The sequence below is a fragment of the Octopus bimaculoides genome, chromosome 4 (genome assembly GCF_046866305.1).
Source record: "Octopus bimaculoides isolate indiv1 chromosome 4, ASM4686630v1, whole genome shotgun sequence".
Classification (NCBI taxonomy): Eukaryota; Metazoa; Mollusca; class Cephalopoda; order Octopoda; family Octopodidae; genus Octopus; species Octopus bimaculoides.
The window spans coordinates 147,215,045-147,233,088 of record NC_142931.1 but is presented as its reverse complement, the minus strand read 5'-3'; the positions used below and the strand labels follow the sequence as shown (position 1 = coordinate 147,233,088).

The 18,044-nt window shown below is 36.5% G+C and overlaps 1 protein-coding gene across 1 annotated transcript in view; it reads left to right on the top strand.

Annotated features, from left to right (window-relative positions):
• The first annotated feature begins 370 nt into the window (after nt 1–370).
• The window catches only part of LOC106878759 (procollagen galactosyltransferase 1), a 119,568-nt gene continuing 101,894 nt past the window's right edge, over nt 371–18,044 (top strand). Inside the window, exon 1 of the mRNA XM_052967583.2 lies at nt 371–892. Within this exon, the coding sequence (XP_052823543.1) occupies nt 645–892 (248 nt within the window). The 5' untranslated portion in view covers nt 371–644. The remainder of the gene's footprint in view (nt 893–18,044) is intronic.

Sequence of the window (18,044 nt, the reverse complement as noted above, 5' to 3'; positions counted from 1 at the left end):
TGAACAACCCTTTCGTTGGTTTATCCTGTCAAACCGTCCAACCCATGCCAGCATGGAAAACGGGCGTTAAATGATGATGATGATAATGATGATGATGATATATATGTGTATATGGGTGTATATATGTATATACACACACACATACATACATACATACATACATACGTACATATATAAATGACAGTGAGGATTATGATGATACATACACACACACATAATTATACATATATATATAACCACACATGTATAAAGAAGCATACACACATATATGTACACTCAAACATATACACATACATATATGCACTTATACGTACACACGCACATAAATGTTGCTCTACATACACACCCTAATGTGAGAGAAAGATCGAGTGCACACTTCTACACACTCACTTTGAAGAGAAGAGATATAAAAATCTCTTAAGACAGACCAATCTTATCCTCCACCACCACCACCACCACCACCACCACTCCCCAACATCGAAGAACGGGAGCTTAAGGTGGAGGCAGATAACAGCTGGAGGAAGGAGGAGGAAGGAGGAGGAGGAGTTTGGTGGGGGCGTGGAGCTGGCAGAAAAGTCGACTGCTTCAGTAAAAACAGCAGCAGAACTCTTTAGTGTCGAAGTTAGTGTTGTTCGCCTGGCAACATGGCTGCGTCTAAGTTGACGTGGAGCTACCTCCCGCAAACATTACTATGTTTTGCTGTATTTATTTCGAATTTTCTAGTTGTATATAGTGATAATATATTGAACAATAATTCTACGAACAATGCGGAGTCGAAGCTCCCTCCGACAGTTTTGATAGCGTTAGCTGTGCGCAACGAAGGACACGCCTTACCTTGGGTTCTCGGTCAGTTGGAAATCCTCAACTACCCCAAAGACCGCATTTCTTTTTGGTAAGTCTTCTTATATTTCTCTATATACATATAACCATCGTTCATGAGAGCCATGTAAGGTCCTATCGTGTCGGAACCCTTACCGTTCCCTAATGATATCAAATATCCTCTGTACTGCTCTACGTAAAAATCACAACATGAGTTTCATGATTTTTGGATCTTCACTTTCAGGAATGCGTTTTTGCCAGGTTTTTCTTTTCTGTCCATCCTTCGCGGAAAAATATGATATTTCTTATTATAACTATAGATGAAACTGATCGATCACAGCACTTTACCTGATCGGTAAAGCAGAATCGGTTTATTGGTTCTCAGATTTTTGATGTGTGCTTTGTTTTGATTTTTCACGTGAAACTATAGACTTTTCATTTATTTATTTATTATTTGTTTATTTATTTATTTATTTATTTATTTATTTATTTATTTATTTATTTATTCAACCACAGAACCGTAAAGCCAATGTCTTCCCTTTTTTGTGGCATATCTGTTTAATATTAATTTTCTATAACTGTTAAATGTTTATTTTTCCTTTTGGTAACCTAATCTTCCCTTGTACGTTCCCGATAAAAATTATGACAACATCAAAAACACACTCTTACTGAGACTACAGTTTAAACTACACTACATTCCCAGCTATTAAATTACACCAAGGGCGGTGGTTGCTTAACGCCACCCCATTCCGAATCACCTCTTATTCAACAGGCTTATCATGAAAGGTATTCCGTCTACGACCGTCCCATTTTTTTTCCTTCTAGACATAGTATATCTCGGACTACATCATTCAATGTGTCTATCACTTCACCAAGGTAGTAAGTTGCGATTTGGTTGCTATTTCTAGCGTATGAAGCGACCAGGCAGAGGGTCCCTTGTTAGCTCGTGGCCGGGAAATCAACCCAAAAATATTTTAGATTCGTCCTAATTACCATTATCTTTCTTTTCTTGAGTCACTCTTTCTCTTTCTCTCACACTGTGTGTGTGTATGTATGTGTGTGTGTGTGTGTGTTGGAGACATCAAAATTGTAGGGTCCCAAACACGTTCAGGATATTGTTATATCATCTGCTTAATATAATCAACCGGTTATTGTTATCCAAAGCGAATAGAATATACAGCTTTTCCTGCACATACGGGTTCGAACACACACACACACACACACATACATACATATACATACATACATATATATATATATATATATATATATATATATATATATATAGACAGATAGATAGATAGATAGCTACACACATTTGGGAATTAGTGTATGATTATGTCCATCTTCATGTCTGAGGGGTGGTGCTCCCCCACCTCCAAACAGATACCACAATGCACTACACCTGTGTTCTTGTGCTGCACTTGCATACACATCCCATTGGATTCTTTTCTATTCTAGGCACAAGGCCCAGAATTTTTGGGGGAAGGGGGCCAGTCGATTAGATCCCAATATGCAACTGGTACTTAATTTATCGACCCCAAAAGGATGAAAGGCAAAGTCGACCTCGGCGGAATTTGAACTCAGAATGCAAAGATGGACGAAATACTTGGCAGTATTACGTCTGGTGTGCTAACAGTTCTGCAAGTTCGTCTCCTTGACATTCCATTGGATTGTTCCCCTTCTGGTTCTTCATGCCATTGCTCTGTCATTGTCTTTGTTGTCCAAGAGCCTGTTTTTTGTTCACTCAGGTATCAAGGGTGCAGACAGAGAGGCTCTGGGCCCTAATAACATTGCCAAAATATTGCAAAATATTAGTGACCATCGTCACTAATTTTTGTTCCACTCCTGTCTCTTCTGGTATTGATTCAGTCATTCTATGAACCACCCAGCAGACCTACACCATTTGTCTGTAGCATGATGTCTTGAATACCCTTAATTGCTCGGTGCCTGTTACTTTTATATATATATGGGCCCTTATCTCAAACACACACCCACCCACCTTTACATACACTCTCTCTCTCTATATATATAGATGTATATAAGTTGATATAAGTGTCTTGGGCCATCCAAAGCTTTTGAGTGGATTTGGTAGACAAAAAATGAGAAAAAGCTTGTCCTATATATATGTGTGTGTGTGTGTATCTTTGTGTTTGTCCACCACCACGTCTTCAGAAACAGTGTGGGTGTGTCCCCTTAACCTAATGGTTTGGTAAAGAGAACTGATAGAATAATTACTAGTTTTTAAAAAGAAAATACTGGGGCTGATTCATTCAACTAAAATTCTTAAAGGTGGTGCCCCAGCATGGCCGCAGTCAAATGACTGAAACAAATAAAAGATAAAAGATATATAATACACACACACACACACACACATACACACACACACACACACACACATACATACATACATACATACATACATGTGCAGACCTGGCTACGTGGTTAGAAGTTTGCTTCCTAACCACATCATGACTGTGGGTTCAATCCCATAACATGGCACCTTGGTCAAGCATCTTCTGCTGCAGCCCTGGGACAACCAAAGCCTTGTGAATTGATTGGTTGTCAGAAGTTGCTAGAAGCTTGTGTGTGTATATATATATATATATATATATATATATAAAATAATATAAATAATATATATATATATATATATATATATATATATATATATATATATATGCATATGTGGGCACAGGATGTCATGAAATATGTACAACAAAAAAATACAAAGTACGAGTACATGAAACATGAACATTCTTTCGGAAATGAAAGACACAAATGGAAAACAAAACAAATAACATAAAGAACGACCCTTCATTAGTTGTTGACTGCTTTTCTAGTCTCGTATTTCGAGCATTTAACAAGAAAAAAAAGCTTTAGATAAAACTGTTGCTCCCGCAAAGCAAATTAAATCAAATTTGGGGTTTTGAAGAGGGTCAAAATAGGTAACACAAACCGGACAGTGTATATATATATATATATATATATATATATATATATATATACATATATATATATATATAGCTTCAAAAAAACACAAAAAACAATAACAAAAAAACAACAAAGTGAGGACGTGATACGGATAGTGTTATTGGACGCTCGGGAAAGGAAGGAGAGAGAGTATGACGTTTTGGGCGGAGCCCTTCGTCGGAAAGACAGAAAGTTCGGAGAATGGAAAATATATATATATATACATATGTGTGTATTACTATCTCCTCACTTTGACATCACACAGTAGTTGTAAATGAATGTGGCCATCATGTAAGCTGTGTACTTCATTTTGAATTTTCCATGAAAACATGTCTGTTATGGAGAGAAAATCACCCTGGAAACAGGTGAAAGAAAAAGCATTCAACCATTAGAAAAGTCTGCCTCATCAAAAATTGTCTCACTCATGTGAGCATGGAGAGGGGACGTAAAAAGGATAGTGTTGTACCTATGTGTGTGTGTGTGCGTGTTTGCCTTTGTTCCGTCATGACCCCCACTAATTATAAACAGGAACCACTATCATACAAGTGGTGTCGTTTGTTTGTCATCCTCCAGAAAAGCATGTCTAGTGATTGAGCTATTCATGTCTGAAGTGTTAGGATAAACATTACTTTACTTGGAAATAGATAAGGTTTGTCAATGAGAAGAGCATCTGATTGACATTCACTCTGACCCACACAAACCTGAAAAAGTGGTTGATTAAATAAACATAATGATAATAGAGATGACAATGGAGTTGTTTTATATACATATATTAACATTCACAAACTCACACATGCGCATATATACACGCATATATTTATATACATATACATATATACACATACATATATATATGTATATACATATATATGTGTGTGTGTATCTATGTGATATATGTAGATTTGTGTATATATATATATATATATATATATATATATATATATATATATATATATATATATATATATATACAGATATATATATATATATATATATATATACAGATATATTTCTTTAAATACAGGGTGTGGTGAATAATCTGTTGTGTAAATTACACAAATATGAAAATAACACTGACATCTCATTTTAACAGATATATTTACCAAAATTACATTAAAATATCTTGAAATACTAAAGAGTAAATTTGTTCAATAAAATCGCCATTGGCTTCAAGCACAGCCTCCAGACAACTTTGGAATCTCCTGCAACTCTTCTGGACAGTCCCTTTGATTAAGTTGGTGAATGCTGCCATAATCCTTGCCTTTCAGTTCATGTTTGGTATTACAAGGAGTTTCATTGGTCTCTCGTTCAACTGCGCCCCACACATAATAATCAAGGGGGTTGCAGTTTGGGGAGTTAGGTGGCCAGATGCTAGGGGTGAAATTGTCTGACAGCCATGACTGGGTTCTCCTGCTTGTGTGGCAGGGTGCAGAGACCTGTTGCCAGACATAAGGTTTTCCAGCAGCTGCCCTCTTGACTCAGGGCAGTACTACCTCCCCCAGGCACTTGATGTAGGCCTTTGTGTATGATGTTGACTGGATGTTTGATTTTTATCACTCTCAGTACATGTCCTCAGATTGCACTGTCCTCGCATTGACACCCACTCTGAGATGTTCGTATTGAAGCTTCTGACATGAATGCCAAGCAGTACAACATGTTGTTTCCAAATTTCTGGCTGAGTGAATTGCATCATGGTGCTGTTTTTCTCACAGACAGTGCCCAACTGACCCTACTATACCGTGTAGTCAACAAAATCAAAAACAATGTGCATGCACAAAATTAAAAATATAAAGTAGCGACAATTTACCCATCGCACCCTGTATATATATATATATATATATATATATATATATATATATATATATGTGTGTGTGTACATATATATATTTTAACGTGTATGAGTAACCCTTTTTTGTCAAAAATTAGGTTAAAAAAGTATGGGAGTTTCTTATACACGGATAGTATTATAATCCCTTACAAAACCTTTTTTTTTTCCAAATTTTAAGCCCCCAAAATTAGGGGGTTCCTTATACACATTAAAATAAGGTGTGTATATATATATATATATATATATATATATATATATATATATATATGTGTGTGTGTGTGTGTGTGTGTGTGTGTGTGTGTGTGTGTGTGTGTGTATGTATGTATATATATATGAATGAATGACATTGCTTATATGGTGGTGACACCCATTTACAACTGTCACACATTGTGAAAATGAGGTGACACCAATTCCAACCCCACCCCTTCACACACATGACAAGTGATGAGGGAACATCCTACTTCAATGGATGTCTTCAGTAAGTCAGAACTGTGCCTCATCCCCTGCTTGCCTCCCTCTGTCTTCATATTTTTGACAAGTATTTTGACCCAATCATCATCATCATCATCATCATCATCACTATCATCGTCATTTTAACGTCCACTTTTCCATGCTTGTATGGGTCAGACAGAATTTGTTGAGGCCGATTTTCTACAGCAGGATCCCCCTTTTTACTGCCAATCCCCACCTGTTTCCAAGCAAAATACTATTTCCTGATGGCCAGACATGTTTTTGCAGATTATTAGAAATGAATGACATTCATTTGCAAGTCAGGTGATGTTAAGATGAACACACACACATGGTGGGCTTCTTTCAGTTTCTGTCTGCCAAATTCATTCACAAGGCTTTGGTCAACCGAGCACTATAGCAGAATATACTTATGCACAATGGGATTGAACCCAAAACTGTGTGGTTGGTAAACAAACTTCTTAACTGCACAACCACACCTTGTCACTCTGTTGTATCTACCTGGGGCAAGTCTGCCTCTCTCTCTCTCTGCCCACTGTCCCAAGCATTTTTCTCATTTTCATGCCTTGTTCTTCTCACCCCCGCCTCCATCATTGCATACAAACTTTACCCCCAACGATATTCCTATTCATACTGACACTCTCTCTGATAATCCAGATCACCTGATGCTGCCTTTCCATCTCAGAAGAAGAATGGAAAATTTGCTTACTTTCTGTTTATCTCTTTCGTAAGAGTACCAAATATTTGGTGCTTCTGCCAGTGACTGATATTGCTCCTAGCTCCCCAAATTCTTCCATTCTTTCTGGTTTGTCTCTTAGTTTTTTTTCTCTGTCCACCATAACATTCCACTTCCATGTTATGTTTTACTGATTGACTGGTCTTCATGTGGTTCCCTAAAGTGGGTTTTGAAAATAGGTGCAGGCATAGCTGTGTGGTTAAGAAGCTTGCTTCCCAAACATGTGGTCGTGGGTTCAGTCCTATTGTACAGCATCCTTGGGTAAGTGTCTTCCATTACAGCATTGGGCTGACCAAAGCCTTGTCAATAGATTTAATAGATAGATGGAAGAAACCCTTTGTATATATATATATATATATATATATATATATATATATATATATATCATCATCATCATCATCATCATCATTATTGTTTAATGTCTGTCTTCCATACATGCATGGGTAGGATGGTTGACTGGAGCTGGCCAGGTAGAATACTACCCTAGGCTACCGTGTGTTTTGGCAGGGTTTTTATGGCTGGATGCCCTTCCTAACACCAACCCCTCTACAGAGTGAACTTGGTGCTTCTCACGTGGCACTAACACATGTGAAGGAAGTTTTGGCATGATTTTTACAGCTGGATGCCCTTCCAAATGTGTTTGTATGTCCTTGTCTTGAAATCCAGGATGGTTGCAAACAAGCATCACCATCTTACAAGCAATGCTATTTGTTTCTAGTCTTCTGTGAAAAACAGGCAAGGGTTAGCAACAGGAAGGCATCTGGCTGGAGAAAATCTGCTTCAACCAATTATGTCTGACCCATGCAAGCAGAGAAAAGTAGACTTTAAATGATGATGATGATATTGAGTCATTTACATCACAGAACTGCAAATCTTGAACTCTCTTTATTTCATGTACCATAACATCCATGTAGCCTCCATGTAGTGTGAGAATATCCATTGTGTTGTTGTTGAACATGACTATTAAGGTCACAGCTCTGATAACAAGGTCACTATTGTCATTTACCAAGACAGACTCAAAGAGGTTGTCATGGAAACTGTTCTTTTGCTTATCACTTCTCATTTTGGGTTTTATACTGAAATCAATGTTGTTGTCTGTCCTGTTGCTTAGAATTGGGTTTGGCTTAATTATCCTGTCTTATACTCTAACTACCTCACATTATCTCTCTATTTCTCCCTCTCTCTCTCCCTTTTTTAGCATTTAGCCAGGGAAGGGAGGGTATGTGTGTTGTTGTTTCACGTCTGCTTTCCACGCTGGCATGGGTTGGACAGTTTGACTGAGGACTGGTGAGCCAGAAGGAGGCACCAGGCTCAATCTGATCTGGCAGAGTTTCTACAGCTGGATGCCCTTCCTAACACCAACCACTCTGAGAGTGTAAGGGGTGCTTTTACGTGCCACTGGCACGAGGGCCAGTCAGGCGGTTCTGGCAACAACCATGCTGAAGAGGTGTTTTTTATGTGCTACCTGCACGGGAGCCAGTCTGGCAGCACTGGTAATGACCATGCTCGAATGGTGTGTGTAAAAATATGTATGTCTGTATGTATGTACACACACACTTTTGGTGTACTTTGGAAGGGTCACTTTGCCAATAAAAACACACATGCTAGTCGTATTTCACTTCTTTTTGCTATTATCAGTCAGTCAACATTTCAGTAGTTTACTCAATCGTTTCATTCATCAATCAGCTGATTCATTGGGGTCCTTTTGTCACAGCCCGCAGCCATATCTATGATGCACTCTCATCTGCTCTTCTTCTCTGTGTTGTGTATATTCTTTTATTCTTTTATTCTTTTACTTGTTTCTGTCATATGACTGTGGTGCAAACACAGACACACAAATATATACACATGCATTAGTTTCTGTCTACCAAATCCACTCACATGGCTTTGGTCAGCCTGAGGCTATAGTAGAAAACACTTTCCCAAGGTGCCATGCAGTGGGACTGAACCCGGAACAACAGAGCTAGAAACTACTTGCCATACAGCCATGCCTGCACCTACACACACGCACAAGTTCTTTACGTAATTGTAAAACATGTGTAGAGTTTAGTGTGGTTGTTTTGGCGAAGCAGATTACTTTTCACCTCCTGCCCAAAGGTTTCTGCAGTTGACTTTAGTAAAGCATATTTGTCAGTGAGACTGACTCACCAATGAGGTGTGTGTAGTGGCTGATGCCAACCACAGGGAACCTCTATGGTATGATGCTGTTACTCAGTTACCGAACATAATTCTCCTAAATATTAATTGCTTTTGGTAACTAGCACACCCTCATATATATATATATATATATATATATATATATACACACACACACACACACACACACATATATATAAGAAGGGGTGGTGAAACGTTCCTGGCTTTGGGTAAAAGAAAATACAGGAGAATCATTTGTGATTTTATTCAACATATTTTATTTAACATATTCTCCTTGCAGATTCACACACTTATCGCAGCAGTCCTTCAATTTTTCTAAGCCCTGTGAAAGAACTCAGAAGGTTGGGCCTCCAACTAGACGTTTCACAATGCCCTTAAAGTCAACAACTTTTCAGCCCCCCCCCCCTTGTTTGTGTATGTTCGTGTGTGTGTGTATATATATATATATATATAAAATCCAAATTGAGGGACTGGAGCAGGTGAAATCCAGGTTACATATGTTTCTTAGTTAGTAGATCTTCTGATGTAATAATTATACAACGAGGGGGTACTCAGCTAGCTCTCATCAGGCTGAAGATACCTTAGTTATTTTCACTTGCTGAAAATATAATGTGTGTGTGTGTGTGTGTGTATATATATTAAAGTCTGTCATACCGGCCATGATGGAATACCACAAGGTATAGAAAATACGTATTCGCCTTTATATATTTAATCCTTAATATTGAACACTCAATATTTCATTTATTCAATAAGACATATTCCATATATTCAATAAGACATTCAATACTTTATTTCATTGTACCATCCATTTTTATTTTATATTATATATTGTATATTCCATATTCTATATTCCACATTGGTTTTGCAGGAATATAAATAAAACATAAAAAACAGACAGTGTTGGAACTCTTTTAAACAAAATAATATATTCCTCTATACACAATCATACAAAACCCCTTTTTTTGTATTTATTTTTACTCGCATATATATATATATATATATATATATATATATATATATATATATATAGGGAATGCTGAATATATAACCTCAAATGTGTGTATCTCTAGACACACGTACAAATTAATAATAATAATTTAAAAAAAAGCCAGTATCTGATCCTCCTTCAGTTTCGACAATATCTGTTACAGTTGTTTCCTTTTAGTAAACTACCTACTTATGGCAATATTAGTCTCCGAAATGGTCCTATATTCTAGAGACAAGTGCACTAGTAACGCTGTCCGTCATAGCTTGAGATTTTCTCTGTTGCCGTATAATAAACACACACACACACACGTACTTCCAGTACACGTGTCTGTCTGTTCTGTCTCGCCTTCCCCGCCATATTGACGCATTTACTCTTTTAGAAGTCTCTCGAAAACTTTTTTTTTCTGGTAATTTCCTCTCCACCCCCACAAAAAAGTGACGATGAAAATATTAAACACACAAATCTTTTCTCGTCGCTGGTTTAATTATAGTCTGCTATGTCTGTCGGCCTTAACTTCGTTTTCGTGCCTTCGTCACCTCCACCACTTCCCGACTTTGTTTCCTCGTAGATTTTCCCCGTAATATGTATTTTTTAAAGGAAATTTTATAGATTTAAATTTTCGAAGATGTAGATTTTTTTTTGTTAGTTTAAAAAAAAAAAAAAACCCAGAAAATTTTGGTTTTGCTCGGAAAGTTTGCTTCCCAACGACATGGTTTCGGGTTCAGTTCCATTGCGTGGTCCCTTGGGCCGACCAATGTCTTGGAAGTGGACTTGATAGATGGAAACAGAAAGAAACCCGTCGCGCGGGTGTGTGTGTGTGTTTGGTCCCCGTCGCTTAACCACCGATACTGGTTTGTTTACGTTCCTGCCATCTAGTTGTTTGGCAAAAAAAAAAAAAATGACCGATAGAATTAGTACTTAAAAAGATGGGGCCGGTTTGTTCTACTTAATCCCTTCGCTGTCCATTGACAAAAGATACAAAATGAAGGAGACCAGTTCATATCTTCCTTTGAATGTTTATAATGGCTTAGAATCATAGTATAAAATGTAAAATAAGCGGTATTTCGTGTCTTTACGTTCTGAGTTCAAATTCCGCCAAAGTTGACTTTACCTTTCATCCCTTCGGAATCGATAAATTAAATACCAGTTGCGTACTGGTGTCGATCTAATCGACTAGCCTCCTCCGCCAAAATTTTGTGCCTTGTGCCTAGAGTAGAAAAGATTATCTGATTGATATATTGATTATCAATATGAAATTTGGAAACACAATGAGGAATATCTCCAGTTTGCGTTTAGTCTACTTTCAAAAAAGAAAAAAAGAAACAAAATTGTTTCTGGAAACTTGATTTGTATTATATTGCGTTGTCAGATAAATTCGTACGTTTTTCTTCCATGGACCAAATTTTTGGCCCTTAACCCTCGAGTGAAGGTGATGGGCATTGAGTATCACGACAGGATCTCATCTGCTGGGCCAAATGCCCTCATAGTTTGGCACGGTTCTTTGTGGATGAGCTACTTTAACCGAGTCTCACTGAACTGAACAGGTTGGCTGGAACGTGGAGAGTCTCTGAGGGGGGGGGGAATTCTCGCACCCCCTTGAAACGTAAAAACCATTTCTGTGCAGTTCTTTCGTGTGACGTACGTGACAGTCAAAGACAAACTGTGAAATATCTAAGCTGTAAATCTTTGAATATTTACAGGAGTTGCTTATGATTCATTTTTCTCAGTAAAGTTTGATTTTACAGGCAAGTATTAAGCAAAAATAAACAAAAAAAAAACTTGGAATGTATGGTAAATTTTTTTGACAAGCGTAACATACGTGACACCGTACAAAATGACTTTTTTTTTTTCACCTGAAAATATTAACTGCCAATTCATCTGAATTTCTCCAGAACAGCATAAAAAAGCCTCATGGTTTTTATTTACATTAACTTTGAAATTTCGAAAACATGCTAATGAATTTTCTGGACAACGATGTCTGTGGTCGCCATTCTCATTTGATGTGATGTGCAAGACAAAGCTGGAATGATATTTTCAAGACAAACATTTTCATTATCTTCCAAAGAAATCGTCCCAATACCGATGTATAGTCGAAAATGACTCATTTCAACCTACGTATAAAGGTTTATAATGACTTTTCTGGACATTCTAAAAACGTTCATGCGAATGGTTCTTCCGTGGAATTCTTTTAGTAATAGTGCCTTCTTTGTCCACAGCACAAATGTCTTGAGCGACTTCGGCAACTTTGGAACCATATTTGAAACCGAAGAAGAGCAGGTGTCGAAAACTGGCCATTTTTTTTTCTACTCGGTACTTCATCGTCATATCTCTGTAAAGAAATAAAATTTATTCAAATTTCAAAAAGGATAAACAACAGTTGCAGAGGAAGACTCCCTTTCATTTGTATTTTACTCAGATGGACCCTCTTAGTCGTTCGATGCTTTAAAATATATTTTTATCATGAAATATTATCAGATATTGTATATAAAAAAAAAAATTGTTAAAATATTTTGTGTATTGTACAAACATAACCAGTGTATTGCACATAAACTTTAACAATAAAATCTTATATGGATCCCTAAGGGTCATATGGAACCCGGTCGGGAGCCGTTGGTCTAAGGAATGAACATGAGTCATTTATGAATCGGTTAAGAAGATATGAACATGTTTTCTTTCTTAATACAAAAGAAATGCATAAATTTTTCAAACGAAAAATATTGTATTGGCATAATCGTCATTTACGCCATCGAAAACTTCTCTTCTGAAATTTTCATGAAAATAAATTAAAGAATATCAAATTAAAAAGAAATAAAGTTGTAGGGATGATGGGGCCCTAAAGTGTACATATGTCTTCTGTTGTTAAACTGATGACAGAATTTTATTTTCTCTTTATAATAAACATTATTACAAGACATTCTTTTATTACAGCGTCCCTGTCTGTCTATTTGCTCTCCACTTTTCTGCTAGATGTTTTAAGAAAATAATTAGTTTTTAACGCAATTAAGAATTTTCTAGACTCCATATTTTTTTTAATTTCGGATATTTTGTAGAAATTCTTTAATTTAGGGGCTAAATGGGGGGTGGGGGTGGAAATTTGGTTAAAATAGTAAAAATGCTAAAAAAAAAAAAAGATTCTAAATATTTTGCTTGAAGTTGTAACTCGTTTAATAAACAAATTAGAACTATAATTAATAATTAATTACACTCACACGTATGCGTGTGTATGTCATTATTAAGTTTTATTTCAAGATTTCTTGCTAATACAGAAGGAACCGGTTTCTAACCTAGATCCAAGGCTCCTTCATTGGAATTTCAACATCAAGATATTTTTGTATATATGTGTGTATATGTGCACGTTTGTATGTATACATACGTCTATATATTTACATTTGTATATATATATTTATATATATATATATATATATATATATATATATATATATATATACACACACACATACCACACACACGCACATATGTATAAATAAAATAATATATCAAATATAATATACGTGGCCCTTAGCAATTTAAACGTATATAATGCATGTATGTATGTATAAACGCGTGTCTCTATAATGTAAATATAAATATATATATTATGTGTGTGTGTGTTTGTATTTTCCCCACCAACATTGTTTGACAACCGATGTCAGTGTCTTTATGTCCCCGTAACTTAGCGGTTCGGCAAAAGTGACCGATAGAATAACTACTAGGCTTACAAAGAATAAGTCCCGGGATCGATTTGCTCCAGCATGGCCACAGTCAAATGACTTAAACGAATAAAAGAATATAAATATTTATGCATGTGTATGTATATATATATATATATATGTATGTTTGTGTGTGTATATATATATATATATATATATATATATATATATGTTGACACCACTACCGCTCATAACCTATGTATGTATATATGCATATATTTGTATATATATATATATATATATATATATATATATATATACACATACATACATATATATATATACATATATATATATATATATTCTGGTTCTTCCTAGCCTCGTCGTTGTGTTTCTTTTTGCCATTTTCTCGCTGTTTATTCTTATTATTATTAAGTCCTGCTTTCTTTTGCCTTTCGTTACTGAAATTGTTGTTGTGAATTTTTATTGTAAATTCCTCAAACGAAATAAAAGATGTCTAACGCTAAAAGAGACGGGGGGGGGGGGGAGAAGAAAAATGGTAAGAATATAGATTCCTGAATGTTTTAAGGAGCCAATAAGTTTAGCTTCAGTTCACCTGGATCCGTTGTCATCGTTTCTGCCACAAGCATCGTCTTCATCGGAATAATGGTAATCATGTCAGCACCATTATCATCGCCGTAATAATAATAATAACAACCGTCAGTATCTTTGTCATCTTGGTGATCATCATTATCATCAGCATCATCATGATCATCATTATCATCAGCATCATCATCTTTGTTGTCATCTTAAACATCGTCAGCGTCGTCCGTCATCACCATCATTGTAACCGTTCGTCGTGGTGGTCATCATGGTCGTCTTCGTGGTCGTCATCATCACCATCATCATCGTGGTCGCCGTCGTCATTATTAGAAATCTCGTAAAACATTAAAAAAGCTTTATTATTATTATTATTATTATTGTTGTTGTTGTTATTCAAACACTTAACACTCGATAAATTCTTAGAAATATATATCATCTACTTGATAAAAAAGAAAAAAGACCATTTTAGGGGGAATTTATTTTTGGCTGGAACCGAATTTGAATAATGGTGAAAACTGCCTGAGTCAGCACAACTGTTGTTGAAAACTCAGTCAAAACTAAGAACTCTATAGTAGTAGTAGTAGTAGTATAATAATAATAATGAATTATTTACAATAATAGCAATGGAAATAATGATTCTTTTTAAAAATTATATTTAATGGTTTCTTAATTTCGTTTTTTTTTTATAAGGATTTCTTCATTTTTTAATGATGAAGTTGAAGTAAGTTTTATTTTTTATGATGTCATAAACTGACGTTTATGAGAGAGACTGACAGACAGACAGATAGATAGATAGATAGACAGATAATTAGATAGATAGATAGATAGATAGATAGATAGAGAGGTAGGTGGGTAGATAGATAGAGAGGTAGGTAGGTAGGTAGGTAGATAGGAAAGAAGGTAGAGAATGTATATATATATCTGTCTGTCTGTCTGTCTGTCTCTCTCTCTCTCTATATATATATATCTATAGAGAGAGAGAGAGAGAGAGAGACAGACAGACAGAGAAAAGAGGGAGAGAGAGAAGAAAAAATGAAAGTGAGATAGACGGAGAGGAAGAGAGAGAGAGAGAGGCAGAAAGTTCGAGAGGTAGTGTGTATATGTGAGAGAGAGAGAGGAAAAGAGCATAGAGAGGCGTTTGTGTAACACAGTGCTGTCTGTTAAGCGATGCCGGCATTCTCTCTCTCTCTTTCTCTCTCTCTCTCCCTTTCTCTCTCTCCCTTTCTCTCTCTCTCTCTCTCTCTCTCTCTCTCTCTCTCTCTCTCTTTCTCTGCTTCTGTCTGTGATCCAGTTGACAGATTCTGCCACGTTTCTAAGTTTTTGAAACAACAACAGCAACCCCCAACTTGCTGCTAAAAGACTTCTCCCCTACCATCGCACCTCCTCCCCCATACATCGCCAAACAAGCATCTGGTAACAGGGAGAAGCTGTTATCTTGTTTGCAAGGAAGATTTATATTTACTTAAAACATCTGCTGTTAAATGGTTGTGGGGTTAGATATGTAGGGAGGTGGTGGAAATATTGAAGGAGAGGGAAAAACTATTCTTCTTGCCTTGCTAAAATTCTAACAAGCCCTTAGAAAGTTGCCATTAATATACGGGCTTGGTTTTTCTTTTTTTTTTTTATTTCTGTGTTGTAAGCCAAATATTTCATTTCATTTTTGAATTTGGTTTTGCAAGATTTCTTTTATGAGAATTTGTGTTGAAATAAGTCTTGTGTTTTTGGGAGGATCATTACACCAGTAATAGCACACACACTGGTTCAATATCACATTCTTGTTTGTCAGTTGGTTAAATATCTAACCAGCTAACAAAGCAGTCATTTGTTTAACCATTTTGCATTTAAACTGGCCATATCCAGCCCAAACATTCTACCTTTACTTGTTCAAACTGGCCAGATCTGGCTTCTCACACCAACAATGTCATTCCAAAACTATACAAACACATCATCAATATCTCAAAACTATGAGATAATACATGACTGATTCAAAACAATGTTTTAAATTAATCCTGTGTTTTGCGAGGATCATTACACCAGTAATAGCACACACACTGGTTGAATATTACTTCTTTTCTCACCCTTGTTGTGTTCAAACCCCCAACCCCACACTAGTCCCCATGCATTGTCCCCTCCCCCTTGAGTTCCCACTCTGCGCACGTCTTTCATACCAATGTTGACTTGCAATAGTTCAAGAGCACCCTTAATAGCACCAGCCTTATTAATCTTTGAAGGTCTTGGGCACTGTCCCTCCATCAAATCCCAGCAAGTAAAAAAAAAAGAAAAAGAAAAGTGAGGCCTATTAAAGTTTTATGTCATTAAAAGTTTCTGTTTTCAAAATTTTGATGCACAAAATCCTTCCATAAGGTTTGTCTGAGAGAAAAATTCAAAAAGAAAAGCATGCAGTGCCCACAAACCCTTTGTAGCATTCCTAGACTAAATTCAGGGTAGATATTAGCTTGAAATATTATTTCCTTCTATTCCAGAGAATTCTCTTGGGAAAGCTGTCAGCCATTTTTTACAGAAAAGTGAGAGAGACAGAGAGAAAAGGTGTGAAATTAGGTTAAAAAAAGTGGTCATGAACTTTGGGACTTGTGGGAAAATTCTGAATCTGCTAAGGCCTGCATTTAACCAGCCATGCATGGAATGTTGATCAGCTATTTGGGTCAGTCTGGCTTAGCTTGAGAGCAGGGCTGAGCAAGGCTGTATAATGTTTCCAACTGTTAACAACATATTATTAATGGTGTAAGAGATACGAAACTGTTTCAATCAGGAATTGAAACTGAGATGCATGGTTATGATCCTTTTATGAGTGACATAGTGGTTAAGGTATTTTGGTCCACGATTCTAAGGTCATGAGTTCAATTCCTGGCAACGTGTTGTGTCCTTGTGCAAGATGTTTTATTTCCCCTTGGTCCAGTCCACTCAGCTGGCAAAAATGAATTGTACCAGTAATTCAATGGGCCAGCCTTGTCACATTCTGTGTCATGCTGAATCGCCCTGAGAGTTACATTAAGAGTACATGTGTCTGTGGAGTACTCAGCCACTTGCATGTTAATTTCACGAGCAGGCTGTTCCAATGATTGGATCAGGTGGAACCCTCATCACCATAACCGGCAGAGGGCCAGTGTCTACCTGAAAGTCTTATACTCCCCTGTTGCCATAATGTAATATACCATTCTTGTAGTATCAAGCCACATCTTGTCATAACAACTTGTTCTCATCAACCCTTTCTGACATTCCGATGCTCTACATCTTCACTTAATGCTTCACTTCATCTCATATGTCACTATAAACTTTTGGTGAAGTTTTCTTTGAATGGTGCTTGGCAAAACACATGGCCAGACTGTATCTGTAACTGCGCAAATTTTGCACAAACCAGGAAGTCTATATGAAATTGAGGAAGATATTGTGACCCTTGCAAATGATGTAGGGTTTGGAGAAGTCATAGGGGACAATATGGTTGAGTTGCTAGGGTCCCATAGGGAAAGTTTTATCTAAAGAAGAACTTTGAGCATAAACAAGATGAGAATACAGATAAAAATATGGAAATTCCATCAACTCCATTTAAATACAAAGAATATTGCAATAGGATTGGTATTTAGAAGAGGAAGATGTGCAAGGTTTTTGCTAATGGCAATCCTTATTGTGGACATAGAATAATTCCAAGAAGAATTTACGATAAGCTCAGTTCCTACACTGAGCTGTTCAAAGAAGTGATGCACCATAAACATCCAATAATTTTGGATAAGTTCTTCACTCCTCCATATTGATAATGATGAATTCTAAGACAGAGGATAGTGTTCTTCATCCTCCCAGTAAATC